Source organism: Sapajus apella, unplaced genomic scaffold (assembly GCF_009761245.1).
Source record: "Sapajus apella isolate SASKATOON/1434 unplaced genomic scaffold, GSC_monkey_1.0 scaffold14, whole genome shotgun sequence".
NCBI lineage: Eukaryota > Metazoa > Chordata > Mammalia > Primates > Cebidae > Sapajus > Sapajus apella.
This window is the reverse complement of record NW_022436954.1, coordinates 27,490,127-27,511,200: the sequence shown is the minus strand read 5'-3', so window position 1 is coordinate 27,511,200 and position 21,074 is coordinate 27,490,127. Positions and strand designations below refer to the sequence as shown.

At 38.6% G+C, this 21,074-nt stretch overlaps 1 protein-coding gene across 20 annotated transcripts in view; it reads left to right on the top strand.

Moving 5' to 3' along the window:
• The window catches only part of CD44 (CD44 molecule (Indian blood group)), a 94,405-nt gene that overhangs the window by 54,199 nt on the left and 19,132 nt on the right, over nucleotides 1-21,074 (top strand). Inside the window, exons 6-14 of one of the 20 annotated variants that reach the window (XM_032283567.1) lie at nucleotides 4,396-4,521; nucleotides 5,795-5,920; nucleotides 8,752-8,865; nucleotides 9,343-9,459; nucleotides 12,159-12,287; nucleotides 13,766-13,894; nucleotides 15,670-15,771; nucleotides 17,830-17,919; nucleotides 19,111-19,314. The exons of 2 other annotated variants lie outside the window; for them this stretch is intronic. In XM_032283567.1, the coding sequence (XP_032139458.1) occupies nucleotides 4,396-4,521; nucleotides 5,795-5,920; nucleotides 8,752-8,865; nucleotides 9,343-9,459; nucleotides 12,159-12,287; nucleotides 13,766-13,894; nucleotides 15,670-15,771; nucleotides 17,830-17,919; nucleotides 19,111-19,314 (1,137 nt within the window). Of the gene's footprint in view, nucleotides 1-4,395; nucleotides 4,522-5,794; nucleotides 5,921-8,751; nucleotides 8,866-9,339; nucleotides 9,460-12,158; nucleotides 12,288-13,765; nucleotides 13,895-15,669; nucleotides 15,772-17,829; nucleotides 17,920-19,110; nucleotides 19,315-21,074 lie in introns of all 20 variants that reach the window. 17 more of the 20 variants (XM_032283566.1, XM_032283571.1, XM_032283570.1 and 14 more) reach the window with 17 other exon arrangements.

The window sequence follows — 21,074 nt, the reverse complement described above, 5'->3', positions numbered from 1 at the left end:
CAAAGTAAGGTACCAAAGCAAACAACCTGGTGGAAAACTGAGCATAATAACGGCATGCCAGGAAGAGTCAGCACTGATAGGTTCCTGAATAGAATCATATTTTCAAAGTCCAGTGAGAAAATTTGCAAAACCTCGTCACTGTTGCACTGAGAGCTGGGACAGAGTGAGAGGGAGTAATTGCAAAACCTCCCTCATGCATTGCAGGAGGGCAGGGGTCAAGAGGAGCACTGGCTGAGAGCATAGAAGACGCCTGTCTTTGGCTCCGCTGGCTCATTCCTTCGTGAAGGGCCTGTAGTGGGTGGCAATAGGGACAGCTAGTAAGAACAACCATCTGGGTGGCTTTGGGCTTCCAGGAGGCTGTTTATCTTGAGTGTCATCAGCCTCTTCCTATTGGTGATCTGGAACTCTCGAGATCAAGAAACCTAAACCAATTCAGGAAGCAGACTCCTGCCTTGGAACACTGTATTTCCTTGTCTTCTGGGTGTCAAAGAAATAATTTCTTTCTCTTTTTTTTTTTTTTTTTTTTTTCAAATCTGGTGTGGCCTATTTGGGTGGGGAAAATTAGAAATTCTGCTGGCTAGGCAGTAGCTTTTCATTTTTCCCTCATATCACTCCTTTCAGGAAGACAAAAATAAAGCCTATTTCTATCTTGTTCTTGTTTGTTTCCTCTGGTACTGTTTTTTACCTGGTGTACTATTGGGTGAGGGTGGTGGGAACTTGCATCTTTAATAAAGTTTCTGAGGTGAGAACGTGCTGTCTGCAGATTTTCCAGGGGATGCTCAGGTTTATCTGAGGGCTTCGTGGGTAAAATTGGCTCCTGTTTCTCTACTCTCTGTTCTGACCTAATGTGTCCTTTACATCAGGGATGTCTAATCTTTTGGCTTCCCTGGGCCACACTGGAAGAATAATTGTCCTGGGCCACACATATAATGCGCTAACACTAACCATAGCTGATGAGATAACAAAAAAAACCTGCAAAAAAAATCTCATAATGTCTTAAGAAAGTATATGAATTTTTGTTGGGCCACATTCGAAACCGTCCTGGACCGCATGTGGTCCACAGGCTGTGGGGTAGACAAGCTTAATTTAGAGGACAGAATCTATTGTGCCAGCTATTGGCATTTGATATAGATAGAGTCAAAGTTTTTAACCTAGGGTTCATGGATTCAGTGATAGGCCATAGGCATCCTCTAACCATTTATATGCAAAATTTTGCGTGTGTGTATGCGTAAGGTCACTTTTTTGAGGAGGGAGGTCACAACATAGATTTTCAAAGGAATGCATAATTTAAAGTGTTTTTTTAAAATCTCGACTGGCTTAAATTAGATATTTATCCTGGTGGTTTTTGCCATTCTGCTTCAATAAGGAAACATCCTGAACTCAAGTCAAACTTGAGAGTCAAATAAGAGATTTTATATTGCAAAAATGTTACTGATGATATTTTCTCTAATTTGAGAAACGAACTTTGGCAACTCTGGTTTTTTGGTAGAAACACTTACTGAATTGGAATAAAAAGTGACAGAAGTGATGGATGCTTGAGGAAACTTTATCTGATTTTGACGCTTTGAACACGTTTTCTTTGCCAAGTTCCTGCTCAAGAATGAAGTTTGACTTGAGGCCGATGTGTGTGGGTGGAGCTTTGAAATGCCAGTTGTCATCACAAGCTACCTGGGTACAATGCTAGGCAGATGTGAAAAATACACACTAGCAATCCAAAGATAATCGAAAGATAAATGAATGAAAGCAACTGCTTGAAATTCTGCTTCGAAAACCTCCAGTTCATGGCTCAGTCACCCAATCAAGTAAACTGAAAATCTCTTTCCTTCACAGGTTATTAAGTTGATGTTTGATTTTGCTTTCATCATGAATTCAGGGGGTTCCGTTTGAAGAATGAATAGCATGAAATTGATACCTATGTGGAATTTGCATTTCTGATGTTGTCCTAAGATTGTGGGAGACATTAGGAGTCTGGAAAGATAAAACCAGGCCTACATTTTTCTTTTCTAATTATTCAGTGATAGACACAGACATCATATATAGACAGAACTGAAAGTAAAGATTTATAGAGGTCATTAAATGATATTTTCATAGTTGATCCTGTTAGTTCAACTGTGCACTCAGCCACGCAGCAGCTCAGGAGCAAAATAACTGGCTATGGTTCTGGTTTGGTAATTCACAGCCTATGACTCAGGATCTCATAACAACATCAGTGACAGGTAAACTGCTTCATCTTTTGCTTGCCAGCTCTCCTGAATACCAGATCTTTTAGTGTTAGGGGAGAGGACGTCCATTATCATGCCAAAGCTTCTTTGCCATTCTTAGTGAGAATAGGGTCTGGTACCACTTTATTTATCAGAAAGGCTTGTGGATCTGGGGATGATTGATATTTGTAAATGTCCGGTTTGCTTTCCTTTTGGCAACATGTATGTAGAATCGGAATGATTTTTCCATCAGAGGAAGGAAAACTGTGAATTAATAGTTTTGAATGAATGAATGAAATTATGGAAAACTACAAATGAATGAATGGACTCTGTGATTCACTGAGAAAATGTCCTTTAGAAAGAAGCCTGTCTGAAAGTGCAGTTTCCTCCTTCCTACTCATCTGATTCTCACAACCAATAATAAGAGAAGGAAATGTATATTTCTCTTATCAAAGTATAGACCCTGAACCCTTCTTTGGACACTTAAAATCTCAACAGTAAAATGTAGGAAATGACCTGTTTCTCCATATCAGAATCTAGGCCTCTAATAAGCTCCCTGGGTGTGTGGCTCTTAGTTCTATATCCCTGCAAAGTGTATTGATAAAGGAGCTTTGGGAAAACCAATTCAAAATCTGTAAAAATGGGAGATTACAAACACCTTCATTTATTAACTTTTATTGATGGAGGTAATGGCCTTATTCCAAAATAACTAGACATTCTTTCTGCAGAGGGAAGTAATAAACATGGAAAGATGATTCTTTACATTTGTTTGGCTTATGTGACACTGGATAAATTATATTCTTCTATAAATAATCGTGAGAAAAATAGTGCTCATGTTACCTTATGGTTGCCATATCACAATGTCTAAGATCATGCAGAGGTGGGGAGCGGGGATAGAAAGATTGCAGAATAAAGAAAATGCTATTTATAAATGTTGACAATGTTTAGCTTCATAGGACAAACAATGTGAAGGAATAGGTCTTCTTGGCAGTGTTTCATCTTGGGTTATTTTTGCTTTTGGGCTTTCTTGATAGCTGGAAAAAAATCTATTTCACCTTACTTTTGTGTTTAGGGATGATGGTTTCAGCCTCTCTGCTTCAACTTGTTCTCAGCTTTTTGTCTGCTGTTAGCTCATATGCTTATGATGTACATTTTTGTGCATTAGAAATGGCAGTCTCTGGAAATTTTTAAATCATTACTCTTGCTTCTGGCCTTATTAGCGAGATCATTGGGGTCACTTCATCTCTGTCTTTCCTGATTGATTATTCTATTTTCAAAGAATGGGACTCAAAATGTCCTGTTCTGCTTTGCAAAATATAGTTTGATATAAGAAATTACCGTGGGCAAGGTTGTTAGAGGGATTTGGAATCTAAATGGAAAAAAGTGGAAAGGTATCTTTTTTAGTCTTCTACTTCTATGTCACTTTCCCTGTGTGTTGGATTGTTAGGCTTATGTATCTATTGCTGGCAGAAATATCATATCCTAAATTCTTGGAGAATGATATTGTTTGCCCAAGATTGTATAGAAGATTAAGGAACTAGGATTCTGAAGAGCTGAGTTTTATAATCATAAACTCAGATTTAGAAAGGATGTTAGATGCTGTGGTTCAATCAACACTTCTAATAATTTAATCTCTTACACAACTTTCCTGCCAAGTGACCTTCCTGATGTTGGGAAACATAATACTTTATGAAGAAGTTCATTGTTGGATCGTTCAGATTATTGCTTTTTAAAATCCAACATTTGGAAGAACATTCATCTCTCTGAAATTTTCACTACAGGTCCTAATTTGGCCTCATGGATCCAGAGACAAAAGTTAAATCTCTCTTTTATATTATATAGACTTTCAAAATTCAAAGACAGCTCTCATGCGTTCCTGGAGCCCTCACTCTTGCTAATTAGCCATCTGACTTCAGACAAGTCAGAAGCTTTGTCCAGCACAATCTTTAAATCTTTAAAACAAGGAGCATGAACCAGATGATATTTAAGATCCTTCCCTCTCTGACATCCTATGAACTCCAGCTTGGGCCTCTGAAAAAAATGGAACTTTTTTGCTTTTTCCCTTTCTTTTCACTATCCATATCAAATATAGATGATTCTCTTGAGTAGTAAAAGAGCATAAGCATATTCAATGCTGTTTCTTAGGAACTTTTAATTAATCTTTCAACAATCAATTCAATCACGATTACAACAGCTTTGATGAGCACTAGTGCCACAGCAACTGAGACAGCAACCAAGAGGCAAGAAATCCAGGATTGGTTTTCATGGTGGTTTCCACCGTCAGAGTCCAAGAATCATCACACAACAACACAAATGGCTGGTAATGAGTTATGATTATCTCATAGCATATGTTTTCTTAACAGCCTTGAATAATTTTTATTGACCAATGGGATGTTGTTAAAGCCTAAAGTCCCTTCTAGTCTCAGAAATGTTTGTTACAACTTTAGAAGGATCATGAACTCTGGTATCTGTTTGCTTGTATAGCACTAATAGGATTTCTTCTTTCTAATCTGTGGATTAGTATAGCCCAGGAGAAGGCTAATACAGAGACTATGAAAAGGGAACAAGATTTTTTTAAATGATATTGCAAAATTGTGACTCTGAAAGATTATTCATGTATATTCTAAAATTACCACAGTCATAAAAAGTCTTTGATTTTCATAAGGAAATAGCACAGCTAGATCTGAAAAAATATAGAAAATGTTCATCAGTGGAACTATTCTTGGGGTAGACAGGAATCGTATGAAAAGACAAATGCTCATTCCCTAAGATAGCCTGAATCTCATTCAAAATGTAGAAAACCCCTTTTTAGTAAAGAGACATCTTCTACAGTAACCACTGAGAAGTAGACATTTTTCATCTCCTTTTTTTATTCAAAAAAAAAAGTAAAAATTTCTCAAAATCTCAACTACAGTTCACTTTAGTTAACCCTCTTGGTGGCCTAATAAAGCCAGGAATTATTTCTCTGTTAATTGGCTTCATGGTTTTGCTCTATGCTGAAGTATTCTTGGGAACTAAGAATACTTAGTTCCCAAACTAAGCTGCAAACACAGATAGAACTAAGCTTCTATCTGTGTTTGCAGCTATACTGATCTGATGCTAGAGAAGATAAAAAATGAATTAGCAAATTGTGAACACAATGAAATGATTGACACAGGTGTAGATTCCAACATTTTTCTGGAGATGTCTTGACAAAAAAAAAAAAACACATGTGAAACCTTTCCATTCTGTCCTTGATGACTTGACTTTAATGGCATGTGCTTAATGAGTTAGTAATAAATGCGTCTGAAAGTGTTGAGGGGGGGGTTTCACTGGCCTTTAAAAACTTATTTGGAGAGATTATGTCCACACATAATGCTCTTTTAGCTTTCTTAAAGAGAATATTCAGTTTTAAAGATCATAGCCAATTGTTTTGAGATTTATGTATCAACTTTGGAGACCAGAACATAAGAATTTGGGGTATGCAAATCAACTCCCTCATTTTCTTTATAAAATCCTGGGAAATCCATTATACCTTCTGTGCCTGATTTTATTCCTTTGCAAGTGGGTTGCTTGGCATCTAGCTCAGCCACTAACGCAAGTCACCACAACAGGTACGTCTTCAAATACCATCTCAGCAGGCTGGGAGCCAAATGAAGAAAATGAAGATGAAAGAGACAGACACCTCAGTTTTTCTGGATCAGGCATTGATGATGATGAAGATTTTATCTCCAGCACCAGTAAGGATAATCAATTACAGTATAGCCATTTATGCAAGGCTTATTGATTAATCTGAGTGATACCCAATTGTATCTTTCCTGAAAAGCAGTTAATGTGAAAAATGAGTGAACCTATGATCATACCTTAGTTATACATTGATGAGATTATGGAGGAAGAAATAGAATGTTTTGAGGAGAAGTGGGGAAAACATCTCACAAAATTTCTAATGTTTCATGTTCTTCCTTTTTGATTTATCTATGAGGTCTGCTGCTACAGATTATCTTTGAATGATCAGGCTTTGACAGAGAATGACATATTAAAACAGTACAACAAATATTCATTGTGTACTTACTGTGCTAGGTGCTAGAAACACAAAGAAGAAAAAAGCCAGAGCCTTTGCCTTTCAGAAGCTCATGGTCTGTTGGAGCAATAGGCTTGGAGAATGTGATTAGAAGAGTATTAATTAAAAGTTGTAGAAGATCCTAAGTTGAAGGCCCTTAAGGCTTAAATGATGGGAGCTAGAACTCAAGAATTATTTTAGTTAATCAAAACCTGGCTGAGGTCGAAGGAACAAATCCAGAGTTTTAACAAATGAGCTGGACACCAATATAATAGAAAGACCTCGAAGGGAAGGGCAAATGTCAGGTTAGCTTTCACAAGACATCGCCACTTATTAAAAGCAAATAGTAAAACCACTATTGGTACATAACAGTATCCAAATTTTTGACAATTATAAAATGTTTTTAGAACAAAGAGATGGAAATTGAGCTCTAAAGATGTCCTTAAAAAGTTAAAAACATGCAAAGGTTGGTCTAATATTTTGCCGGATTACTGAGTTTTCCCCACATACCTGTAATGACCTAAGATTTTGCTGAGCAGAGCTGAGAATCCTGAACCTGACCCCATCACAGTTCTGCTTTTCCTTAGAAAAAGGGCTTTTGGGGGACTACATGAGCTCTCCCAAGTCACTGAAGTTCTATCCATTTCATTAAAACCTGAGAATTGGCCGGGCGCGGTGGCTCAAGCCTGTAATCCCAGCACTTTGGGAGGCCGAGGCGGGTGGATCACGAGGTCAAGAGATCGAGACCATCCTGGTCAACATGGTGAAACCTCGTCTCTACTAAAAATACAAAAATTAGCTGGGCATGGTGGCGCACGCCTGTAGTCCCAGCTACTCCGGAGGCTGAGGCAGGAGAATTGCTTGAACCAAGGAGACGGAGGTTGCGGTGAGCCGAGATCGCGCAATTGCACTCCAGCCTGGGTAACAACAGCGAAACTCCGTCTCAAAAAAAAAAAAAAAAAAAAAAAAAACCTGAGAATTTCATCCTCACCTGGACAGCATCCAGAGACGAAAGGGTCCAGGAAAAAAATAGTTTAGGCCTTGAAGGCATCTGAGTATGTACATTGACATAACAAATACTCAAAAGGAACTAGAATTTCCTGTCTAAATTTTTAAGTGATTTTTTTTTAGACCTGACACCCCTCCAGAGCTTAATCTATGGAATAAGAAAATTCTTTTTGGTAATTTCAGAATGAAACCAAATAATCGAAAACACTGGAGGTTTACATTACACTGTCTCCTGTGTTCAGGATGTGGCCCCACTTTGCAGGTGGGCCCATTAGTAAAGACGTGGTCTTGATACTGGATAAATTAAATTCCCTTGGCTGGTAACCCAAACAGATCTATGTGCAAATGAGTTGTATGTCAGGCTTCAGGGAGAAACTTCCCATGGTACTTTTTAAAATTTTTATTTTTTTAATCTCTATGGCATGTTTTCCGATTTCAGTTTACTTCTCTGCTTAGCACCTATGGACATAATTCAACACGATGCCCTCTTTCTACTGGAGGGGTGTGATAACTGCTTGATAATATGTACTTTTTCATGCTTATTGAGAATGTGGTTAATGATTCTAAACTTGATTTTCATGACTTGTAAAATAGAGCTGATGGTATTATAGTTCTGAAAACAGTTTTGTGTTATTTGGGTGTCAGAATAAAGTTTGAAACAATTAGGATGGATTTGCAAACAACCTTTTCACAAAACACATTGATTCAGATTTTGTTGTGATCCTTCTGCTAGGTGCATCTCCTATTCCAGCTCTAACAGATTGGGTGACAACATTAGGGTGCTGGTGGATGTATGCCACTTTCTTTCCAGTGTGTTGCTATAATGGTGGCTGGTTACCTGTGGTGTCTTATTTTCTTTCATTGGCTATGAATGGCTTGCTCATGACATATTTTGTATTTGATGAAAATATCATAGGTGTTTCATAAATATTCAGAAACAAACCATATGGCTATTCCAGGTAGATATTCTCTCTCAGAATCATCTATAGGAAAGCTCTGGCTGCTCAGGCATTTCTTTCCCCACCGAAATTACAAATAACATAAAGTGATAATTATGGTATAACTTTCAGTTATCTGCCTCTTCACCCTGAGGATCTACAAATAGTACACAGTGATTAAGTCCCTGGGCTTTCAAGTGCAGCGGGATACTACGGACTGCATGGATGGGCAAAATGGCGCCTTTGGCTATCCTCGGTGGAGGGCTGGTGTTTTCAAAGCTGTCCTTCCTACTGCAGCAGCTTCTTTTCTGCTTTATCTGGAAGATCTCATGTTCTGAACTCCAAGTATTCTATGACAGAATGCAAAGGACACTGAGATGCTTATCAATATGGCTGAATTAAGCTGAAGGCACTCTGCGCTTTCCCTCCACTTCCATGGAGCCATCTATACAACCGGGTATAGATGATTCATTGCATAGTCTACCGAAGCAAGGTTATGTGCAAGACAAGTGGTGAAGGCTCAAGGAATAACATTTTTCTAATTGCTTCAATCACGTTATCACAGTTTCAACCACACCACGGGTTTTTGACCACACAAAACAGAACCAGGATTGGACCCAGTGGAACCCAAGCCATTCAAATCCAGAAGTGCCACTTGAGACAACCACAAGGATGACTGGTAATGGGTTATACTATTTAATGAAAGATTATTTTTCCCCCTCAAAGCCTATGATGCTGCAAAGGTCAATCATTGGGACACAGTGGGAAATTTAGTTAATATCTCTTCAAGAAATTCTTAGCGGACTTTCATGAGGAAACTCAATTCCATTTAAGAGTCGTTTATCAATTATACCATGTGGACACAGGATATTTTACATTACTTCATTATAAAAATGAATATGTTTAAATGGTTTACGGTGCTGCCTTTGACAAACTGATCATAGTGGATTAATAAGTAAACACAAAGAAATTCCAAGCCCATTGATTTTCTCTTGAGACAGATTAGGTAAAGTCACTGAAAATTTTTTGAGAGTGGATGCTCAAAGGTACTACTTTGGCATAGAATTGTTAAGTAGCATGCACTTTAATGGAAGAACAGAATCATTAAAAGTTGGTTGATAACAAGTCACAGTGTATTTAACCATCATCACAGCAGATGTAGACAGAAATGGCACTACTGCTCATGAAGGAAACTGGAACCAGGAAGCACACCCTCCCCTCATTCACTATGAGCATCACGAGGAAGAAGAGATTCCACATTCTACAAGCACAAGTAAGCAAGATGGCGGTTGGCAATTCTGGGTAGACGAGTTCGTGAAGACATTGCAGAGATAGGGAAGATTTTGTTTGGACATTGGCCACATCTTGTTTTCACTCAGTAGTTTCTTTTATTCTCAGAGGCTGAAAAGCTGCCAAATCTGCACACAAATTTTAGAAATTAGAAGGAAAATGATAACTCACCAGGTTTCCCAAAGGCCAACATGTTTAAAAAGTAGATCTAGATACAATTTTTGTGTTAAAGGTTCCTTGGGTGACTTGTGTGTGTTTTTGGAAATGTGTGGTGAAGAGTGTGTTCTTTGGTGCTTAGCAGTGGAATCTGGAAGGAAAGTTTGTCAAGTGAATTGATCTTTGGAATCCTTGTTTTCTATGAAGATCTTTTATGAATACAGTTTCTTTTTTTTTGTATTTCATCCCTGACTGTTCTATAGAAGGACATCCTTTGCACTCTTTAGAGCAAAGTTGGTAGCTCATATGGTCTACATTTGAATTCTACAACAGAGTAACTTGAGGAAGGCTTTGATGCTCTTACTGTTATTTCTACTGTTATGAAAACTTCTCAGGTTTTCTAAAACAATCTCAAGTTGCTGCACTGGACTGTGAGGATAGGGGACCCCTTCACCCCCAAACATAAAAAGTATATGCTTTTCTTCTTTCATCTATCCCACTGAGAGATAGATGAAATATCTTATCTTATTTGGAATAAAAGAAGCATTTATTTTGGAAAACAGCTTTTTAGCATTTTTAAAACGATGGTTCAACTGTCATTCTCACAGCCCTGAATACACCTAATGGGAAAATGTGAGCAATAGCCACTTAAAAACCAAAGGGCTTTGGGACTCTATGACTTGAGCAGTGCATTCAGACAACAAAAGAAAAGTTTCAGGTATCAGATAGCATAGAGGCTAATAAGTCTTGGACATTGTACTGAATATATCCAGCAGGCCTTACATCCATTTCATACCCCAGTAGATTTGATGTATGCATAAGGCTTAGGGGCTGAGTTAAAAAAGAAATCTGATAAGAAAAGGAAATACAGAGGAAGCAGAAGTCTCTTTGGAATAGGACTCTGTTCCAGTCACTTAGAGCCCTAACGGTATATCTTAGAAACTACTTTAGACAGTTTGTACTTAGAGACCAGAAAGCTACTTTAGAGACTTGGAAATAATGAGCCTGTTGTCAAAAGGTGGTGCTTGGGGCATTAGTGCTAGAGGGTAGGTGAAAATTCAGACAGAATGTAACTTGACAAAGAGAAGACAGCAACAACTGTAACAATTCTCTTAGGAGTATTTGCAGAACTCAAAGGGATCTGACTGGTAACTTCTGGGCTTTAACAAATTAACATCACAACTTCTAGAAGAAAGTCAACCTTCATCTTTTAGGATAGAAATCGTATGTTCTGCTAACCCATTCCTATTTAAGCTGAAAATAATAAAGGGTTATGGGTACTTAAAAAAAATCATTATGTTTATAAAAGCAGTGATAGAAGGAGTGTAGAGTCCTTCTGTACAGTCACACACATATACTTCCTTATTTCTTTTATTTAAACTTTGAGTAACACGGCAGTCTATGTTTGGGTCAATTTTCCTTTTTTTGTAATTACATTCAGTGGTTTTTCCAACTTCATTATTGTTGGGAATTAGTAATTTAGCCAGTGGGAGGTAAAATTTAAAGATTTGGCTTTTCTTCCCCTCCCCTTGGATAACCAGTTACCCAAGAATGGCTTGGCCAATGTAAGGGTAAAATGAGGATGGTATGCTTTATTTTTTAAATGTCATTGCTGTCACCAAATTACACACATATCATTTTCTAAGAGAATGAAATACAGCCATTTTTACAAGTCGCAAAAAAATACTCTGACTTGGCAAGTTTACAGGCTCTCATTTTCTTGATAAACTAAAAATAATTTGCTGTAAGTTGCATAGGCAAAAATGTTGGTGTCTGACTTTTCCTGAAGGCACCTCGATGAAATTTTATTCTGTTGATTTTTGTCCTTTTTAAAACCATGGTTGAAATTGTAAGCCTGTCACGCACTATTATTTATATAATGCCTCAGACTAGCTTGGATAGTTTTTGTCAACTGAATTAATTTTGTTACAAAGTGATTTTAGCAATTTTGGGTGCCATGTGGACATTACTATATAATGTGTTAATGGAATAGTATCCAGGCCACCCCAACACCTTTCCTGCTAGGCAGATCCACTGCTGGTGCCTTTCCATCATGTGTGATTATGGGTTACAGGACCACCATTTGAGAAGGTCCCCTAATGCGCTGATCTTGTCATTAGTTGTTGTACAGTATTTTCCTTTCCTCAAAATGACTGGAGCAAAGAGGTTATTATTTGAATGGTTTTCTCAGACAGAGTATTTGACGCCATATACTACAGTAAAATAAAAACAAAACAATGATAACTCATAGAACTATGAGAATTCATCAACTATGGTCTGCTTAGTACTATGATTTTGAAAAAATCAAAACCTCTTTGGACCACAATTTTGACATCTGAAAAGTTAAACGTTTGGATCATTTGATTTCTAATATCCCCTTTAGAATATCAGTGGCCTGTTTCTTTGTTGCCTTTCCTTTCTACCTTCTATCCCCATGTGTATCTGTCCTTAAAGTAGAAAGATACGTGACAGCTATTGGCAAGGAAAATAGACAATTTTGTCTCCCAACTGATATTGTTCTCATAGTCCAGGCAACTCCTAGTAGTACAAATGAAGAAACGGCTACCCAGAAGGAACACTGGTTTGGCAACAGATGGCATGAGGGATATCTCCAAACGCCTGGAGAAGACTCCCATTCAACAACAGGGAAAGCTGGTAATGGATGGTTTAACAAGCAAATTTGGATGGCAACTTCCTTTTGGGTTAAATGGTAGACATTGAGGACATTAAACAAAAGGACACTGGAGGAATTGTCACAAGATGTTAGGTTCCTTAATAAATTATCTTGCAGTTAACACAAAGCCAAACCTTAAAGGCTCATAACAAGTCACCTGAACAGGAATAAATACAAGCCAGGTAGGAATAGGAACAGGAAACACAGAGAATATGCCCTTGAGCATGTTTCTTTCACATCGAGTTTTGGGCATCATCTAGTGAGATTGTAGCAGAGGCCCTTATAAAATACCCCCTTTTGTCATGCAAAGGAATATACTCTATAATGTGGGTCCAGGTTTACAATGAGATTTCTCACAAAGTATTTTCTTGTGATAAAGCATTTTGTCAGAACTTCAGTGTTTGAAGAAATAGAGCCAGACATTATGTGAAAAATGACACCTGTCTGATGTCATTTGGCTTTTTGGTCATGCCTGTTTGGTAATTTGCTTTTTCAGTATTAAAAAGGCATCTTCTCTATTCTTGAAATGTGAGATTGTGGAAATTGGAATCAAGTCTTATCATCATCTCTAAGTGATGCCAGATAACTTGGCTCTGCAAGCACCCATGCAGAATTCTTTTGTCTGTGTGACATAAGTATTGAAATGTGTCCTGCCTTATAGAGAAGGTGAATTCCATATTTTCACTTGGTATCAGTGAGAAATAGTCCCATGTTTCTATTTGCAATATAGAAGACAATGCATCATGTCCCTCCGGGGCATGACAAGTTCTGAATGAATTCCTGGCAGATCGGTGGATTCTGTGACTGTCTATGTGGTATGGTTGTTGCTAAGAGGATGCTATTGTAATCTTTTCTACCTATACTTCTTCATTGGCTCAGAATGAAGCAAGGCATATGCTGCTGTCTTGTGTGTCATTTATGCCATAAGTCCCGTTGTTAGAAGGTAATGCTTCTAACGGATTCCATTCATTCTTTTGAGATAAATCGCATTGACTTTCATGTTGATCACATGGAAAGCTGTTACCTGATTTCTTTCCTGAGATCACTTCCAGCCTAAGGTGCATTCGGCTGGAATATGATTGCCTCAGAATGACATCATGCACTTGGGCTCTTATACTTCTGCTCTCAGGGGACTGTGGCAGCATTGCATGGGTCCAGAACTACTTCTCCTTCATCTTCCTTTGATGTCTGTAACTCGTCCTCTCTGCGCTGCAGGAGTTGTTAATGCTTTCGTGTCCTCCAGTTCACATGCTGATTGCTAAGAAGAAAATGAGCATGAGTGAACTCGAACCTGCTGAAGCATTCTGCGTTTATGCAACTTCCTTGCCCTCTATACAAGGAAGATGGTCGCATTGTCTTGTCAAGAGAATAAAGTCTTTTTAAAAAATAAAATCAAGGTACCCCTGACCAAGCGTCCATTAACACTTTGACAATTGCTTGAACTGCATGATCACAACAGCCTCAGCCCACACCAGGCATCCAACGCAAGGAACGACAACATTGAGCCCAGAGGACAGTTCCTGGACCGATTTCTTCGACCCAGTCTCACATCCTATGGGACGAGGTCATCAAGCAGGAAGAAGGATGGGTAATAACCTCTGAAAATTTTATATATTATGTTTTTGAAATCCACTGAGTGACTGTTCACTATTTTTCTAGATACATGCCCTTAGTTTTAGACCAGCCTACTTTCCTGAAGGACTTAAGGTTCTTCAAAAATTCATTTTCTTGGTAGGAGTGATATGCATATTCATCTGAATTTGAACACTTGAGCTGAAAGTAAGGAATTTGGCAGGAGAGTTGGCAAAAGAAGATACTTATTTTAAAATATAGCGGATGAGGCAGTAAGTAATAGATGTGAAATGAATTTTGCTGATAATGAACACCAAAGAAATTCTGAGAACCCCTTCTCACCTACCATAGCATCACAGAAAGGTGAACCGGACCTGATTTATAAAAAATTTTAAAAACCTGGATGGTCAGAGAAAGGAAGTGGGTGGAGGGGCGGGTGGGAGTTTTTCTAAGAAGGAGACTTGTGTAAGGAGAAACATGAAGGAAGAAAAGCCAAGGAATGAATATGTCAAGTGAGTGGATCCATTTGTCACAAAGGAAGATATGTTTGAATGGCTAGGCCCAGCACACATGAGTTTGCACATGGCAGCTGGAGCTCTGAGGACACCCATGGGGGAAAACCAAGATAGGCAAAGATCTTAAGAATCAATATTAAGTCTCTGTACTGATGAAGAGAAAGAGATTCCATTAAATTAATGAAGATGTCAAGGACAATACAATTGGCTTCAACTACACAATGGTGTGGTACCTCTTGAAGGACTCTACTTATAAGAGGGAAGATAAACAAGAGTCTAGAGCCCATCATCAAGTGGGACTTTTTCTGGGAGAATGTCCATTTGTGGCTTTGATTCAGGTTAGCCCTTGCTCTTGTTTGAAATCTGGGATAGGAGAGTCACCACATTTTTGTCCTACAAAGATCTTGAATATTTTAGTGTTGAAAGGCTGCAGTGCAGACATGGGTACCCAGTATTCTGCTGCTTTGCTGGAACCAATTAGCTCTCTCCAGAGGCAGTGATGTGGATGGATTTTGACTGGATTGGAGAGCCATCAATATTGATGGGGTTTATGAATTGTTTGGCCTCTGTGTCACTCAAGACTTGTTATTTCAGCAGAATAGATCTGTAATCACTATTAAAAACAACATTTGCAAGTATTTCAGTGAAATTTCTGCACTACTCAACATTGTACACGTTAAATTTTAAAGACTCCTTAAACTTGAGTTTCCTGGAAGAATAATTTGGTGACATCCACTGCTTCTTATTTCTTGCCCCTGTATACTTCCTGTAACTCCACCTAGGTGGTATTGGGTGATGATTTTGTGTTTATTTGCATATTCACTTTGTGAAAAGAAAAAGACTAAAGGGGGAAGAGGGCCATTTTTAAAAGCCCCTTTGGTTGGTAAGAGGGAGGGGGTAAAATAGTGCCTGAGTCAGTGCACTTTGACTTTTCTCCATGTGTCAGATTGCATGTTCTGTAAGAAAGGCAATGTTTCTGTCTCTCTGCACGATTTGGGTGTTCCATCATGTGCTCATGTAGAGTGCTTCTAGACTCAGCAAAAACAAACATGAATCATAGATTTCACATAACTCAGCTCTTCAAGGAAGGCCAGTTACTTGTTGTGGTACTCTGTAAAGAAACAATAATCTATCTCAGTTCTGGAGATATCATCAACATGTGCTTTCTTTCCTCTTGGCCAGATGTGAAATATTTTAAAAAATCTGTTGTAGACCATAAACCACCTTCGTAGTGGTTTGGGAAACCAAGTGATAACACTAATATTGATTCCTTCAGATATGGATTCCAGTCATAGTACAACGCTTCAGCCTACTACAGATCCAAATACAGGTTTGGTGGAAGACTTGGACAGGACAGGACCTCTTCCAATGACAACGCGTAAGGATAACGATGCTCAGCCCCTTTGTTGACTTGTATTCCTGCTTCATCTCTTAATTCCCTTTAGCCAGGATGCAGAGCTTTGGTGGTGGAATGGTGCATTTAGTTCTATGTGGCTCCGCTCAGCCCAGTGTGTGAAACTGTCTTTGTTGTCTTTATTTCTTGTACAAGTCTCTCAACCTGATTTTGCCTTCATTTCTTAGTGCCTTCCAGATTCAATGACTTTGTGTTTTAAAAAAAATGTGGGACTCTATTCAACTCCATTTTCATTCTCTAAGTAGTTATGTCAGTGAAACACAAGCCTACTTCTAGGATAGTGATTTCTCTATGTTTTAACTGACCATTTCCTTTTAATATCCATTTTTCCTCCAGCAAATGCAGAATAGGGGTAGGATTGCTTGCATGGTTGTGAAAAGACATTTTTGGGGCCAGATAATCCTAGAAATTACATCAGTTCTTAGAGGAGAGGCAAGGCATGTTATTGACAATCAACAAAGGTGGCAGGATCCCTGGAACAACAACAACAAAAAATTTGCTAGTATCTCTTTCTATCACTAAGAAATGGTCAATTTCTAGTAGCCTTAATTTCTACTATACATGCAGGGATGTCCTAGAGCTCAGCCTAAAGTCATTCGTAATTTCTTAGAAGAATATGAAAAAATATCTATAATTGGCTGGGCGCGGTGGCTCAAGCCCGTAATCCCAGCACTTTGGGAGGCCGAGGCGGGTGGATCACGAGGTCAAGAGATCGAGACCATCCTGGTCAACATGGTGAAACCCCGTCTCTACTAAAAATACAAAAAATTAGCTGGGCATGGTGGTGCGTGCCTGTAATCCCAGCTACTCAAGAGGCTGAGGCAGGAGAATTGCCTGAACCCAGGAGGCGGAGGTTGCGGTGGCCGAGATCGCGCCATTGCACTCCAGCCTGGGTAACATGAGTGAAACTCTGTCTCAAAAAAAAAAAAAAAAAAAAAAAAGAAAAAGAAAAAATATCTGTAATTAAGAAGGTCCCATTACTGCTTGTCACACATAATGGGCAGAGCCCTTCGTATGAGCCCTGTAGGCAAAGGAAAAAAATCAGCAAGCATGTATTAATTGTCAGCAATGTAAATAGCCAGTGTTGAGCACCAAAGAAGATACAAATAAGCCTATAAATGACCCTTGCCAAAGAAAGACTTATATTTCCATTTTATGTCACTGTTGGCTTTTATTCTGACATTGGGTTTGGGATTTGGTGACTGTCTCTCCTGGTTGTAATATTTATTTGGTGGTGGGCATGGCTTATGGGTGTGCTTCATGAAGTTTTTGCACGTGCAACTCAGAGGTTAGTACCTTTCTTAAGAACACAAAAGAAATAAACTTGAAACAGTCCAGGTGATTTTAGATATGGGCAATTGTTCAACCTCAAATTGAGATATATCACTGAGGGCCCTGTGTTTGCCCAGGCAAGCGTTTCCTTGGTGCAGCCATGAGAATCCCCCTACACAGATGAAATTAAAAAGCTTAATAATGGAGTAAAATGGTAACTTTAATTTAATGACCTTCACAAGGTAGCTAAGTATTGCCTTGTATAAATTTGATCGGTGTTACTTGAGCAGACTATTCTAGATAGGCTTCTTTTTCTTTTGCGGTTACAAGTAGACTACGTGCTATCATGCTGTTTATCTTCCCTGCTATCACATTTCTTGACACGCAGTTAGATGCTCTTGATTTCTGAAAGATTCTTTTTTCCTCATCTCTGTGTTCTCTGGTTTTCCTAAGTGACTGGGAACAATGTTACAATTGCACCAGAACAGTCCAGGGTAGGCAAAGTTTTGGCTCAGCCTTCACCTTGCCACTTTACCTTTGTTGAGTATACTGAGAAATAGAGTCTTTGGAACCAACTAGGGGGAAAATAGAATTCTTCCATATATTTCTATCTATCAGAGGAGAATGATGTGCACAAACCTATGTGCCTACCCATCTGACTCTGCGATAGCTACATCTTCCCTGCTAGCAGATAACAGGATTTGTGTCATCACTTCAAATTAACACTGGATTCATCCCTCATTGAAACAGAGCAGAGTAATTCTCAGAGCTTCTCTACATCACATGAAGGCTTGGAAGAAGATAAAGACCATCCAACAACTTCTACTCTGACATCAAGCAGTAAGGAATAATTATAAAACCTAGTTGGCTTCAGCAATTGATAAGAATCAATAAATTATGGGTGCTTTTGCAGTGTCTTTGGTGGAGGTGCATCCATTGGCTGCTGTTATGCTGTTACTTTTAATCAAAAGGTGCATCTGGTGGCGGTTCTCTGATTTTTCTGTTTCATATACCTCTTTGTACATTAAGTGCAAACTACATTTCTTAATCTTAAAGGTTGGGTTTCTTTCACTCCAGGGTTAGTAATTTGTTTTGACAATAATGAATTGCTTATATATGATTTATTTATTTATTTTTGTTAACTTCAGATCGTTCTAACTTTTTGATGTGGGCATTTAAATTTAGTGCTATAAATTTCCCTTTTACTACTGCGTTAGCTATGTCCCAGAGATTCTGGTACCTTGCATCTTTCTTCTTATTAGTTTTAAAGAACTTCTTGATGTTTACATTAATTTCATTATTTCCCCAAAAGTCATTCAGGAGCAGGTTATTCAATTTCCGTGTAATTGTATGGTTTTGAGTGAGTTTCTTAGTCTTGATTTCAAATTTGATTGTGCTGTGGTCCAAGAGACTGTTATGATTTCAGTTCTTTTGCATTTTGATTTATAATTGGTGTAAATGTCTGATTATTTCACTTTATATTCCTCACATTAAAATTATTTTGCCGTTTGTCCTCTGTACCTCCATGGTGCTGATGACCGAAAGGAATCCCTTCTGGAAAATAAAAGAATAATTAAATTAGTAGCCTCAGGCCTTTGAAACCTTGCCTTTGCTATTCTAATTGCGGGCAGCAAAATTTTATCTTTCAATCCAATGGTATGCTTCCTCCACTTCATTAAAAATGAATCAAATTGAGAAAGAACTCAAGATTATCTAGTACTTCAGCCAACTTCAAGGTCACTGTTGTAGTGACATAAGCCTTACCTAATAACTCAAGCAGATGTTGCAACAAATGCCAATTCTGGGTATTAAGATAACCAAAGTCTCTTCTGTTGAGTGATGTCCAGGTGGTGATGGTGTCTGTTGAAAAATATTTATTCTGTTCGATAGTATGGTGAACTTCACTCTATTCCTCCCTGTTTATGGGTAACAAGTGGAAAGCTTTTGCAGCAATTGTGTGTTCTGGAGACAAGCACGTGGTGTCTGGTGACATTACAATGTGGGTTCATCATTGATTTCACCTCCACACAGATAGAAATGATGTCAGAGGTGGAAGAAGAGACTCAAGTCATTTTGAACCCTCAACTACTTTACTGGAAGGTTACACCTCTCCTTACCCAGACCCGAAGGAAAGCAGGACCTTCATCCCAGGGACCCCAGCTGAGACTGGGTCCTTTGGAGTTACTGATGTTACTGTTGGAGATTCCAACTCTAATGTCAATCACTCCTTATCAGGTAATTTGGCTATTTATTAGCTAGTTTGCTTTCTCTGTGTAGAGAAACAATACATACTTTCATGTTACAGAGGCCGTTTTCTGTGTAGTCTAGGATTGGACTAGCTTGTGATATGGAAATGTCTTTCATCATTGGTTATCAATTCTAGTGCAAATAAACTTGGATTTATTTTAGATAAAAGAATACTACCTTTTGCCAGTGTTTTTTCCATTTGTGTGTGTATGTGTGTGTGTTTGTGTATTATGTGTACAACTTGGCTGTTATGATGAAATTGCTTTCTTTGTCTTATCTTGTGATATATCAAGTTGAACCACATGAAACTGATATTTTTGCAGGTCAAAATAGTTGAATATTAGCAATTCCATTTACTTTGACTAATATATGCTGCTTATTTAGTAAAGTTTTATCCTACAGGTGAATCATTTCTATATACTAGTATCTTTGCTCTGAAATTATTATCTTGTTTCAGTGATTGATTGATTAGTTTTACTTTTGGTGATGGATAAACCTCTTCTAGCTTTGATGCATACTTAAAATCTTCTTGATTTAATCTAGTTTTAATGAATAGGGACCATTTCTCCTATTGTTATAGTAAAGCAAGGACTGAAGATAATTTATTCGGTTAAGTTTGACACGGACCTAGAATAAGTCTTTTTTTTCTCAAATAAGCAGTCTCTGCTTCTGCTCTTCTTTGCTTCTCCATTTGTGTTAAGAAATTAACACTGAAGAAAGGAGAACTTGCAAACGCCCACTGTAGTGAAGACATTAAAAACAGATTCTGCCTTCCTAGTACTAGTTTTTCAATTGCTTTTTAACACAATCACTAAGGCGTATTCAAGATTAGAGACTTTAGATATATACTTTTGGAGCAGAGATCTTCTCTCCCCACTCCCGAAAAAAGAAAAAGAAGAATAGATATTTTATGAGAGCCCAATAAGTAAAACAGGTGACAGTTGTGATCCAGGGACAGAAAATTCAGAATGTCACATGTGTGGCCTCATTTCTCTGGGTGGCCTACCCCAGAGCTTCAAGAAAAGCTAAGAAAATACCAACTTCAGCAATATTGGCAAGACAAAGCCCCTTACACACCTTAGTTCTTTATTCAGCATTGTTCTGCTCTCACTTATTAAAAATTCCAAGTACCACTGTCAATAGTCTTCAGTAAATCTTTTTTTTTTTTTTTTTTTTTTGGGAGACGGGGTTTCACTCATGTTACCCAGGCTGGAGTGCAACGGCGCGATCTCGGCTCACCGCAACCTCCGCCTCCTGGGTTCAGGCAATTCTCCTGCCTCAGCCTCCTGAGTAGCTGGGTTAACAGGCTCGCCCCACCCGCCCCGCCAATTTTTGTGTTTTATTAGAGCAAAGGGGGTTTCACCATGTTGACCAGGATGGTCTCGATCTCTTGACCTCGTGATCCACCCGCCTCGGCCTCCCAAAGTGCTGGGATTACAGGCTTGAGCCACCGCGCCCGGCCTAGTCTTCAGTAAATCTTACAGTGCTTCCTAATTTCTGTTGGCAAAAGAAAAGCCTGTTGTGCAACCTAATGAATTTAATTTTTTTTTTTTTTTTTTTTTTTTGAGACAGAGGGTTGCCCTGTCGCCCAGGCTGGAGTGCAGTGGCACGATCTCGGCTCTCTGCAATCTCTGCCTCCCGGATTCAAGTGATTCTCTTGCCCCAGCCTCCTGAGTAGCTGGATTACAGATGTGTGCCACCACGCCCAGCTAATTTTTGTTTTTTAGTAGAGCAAGGGTTTCAACATG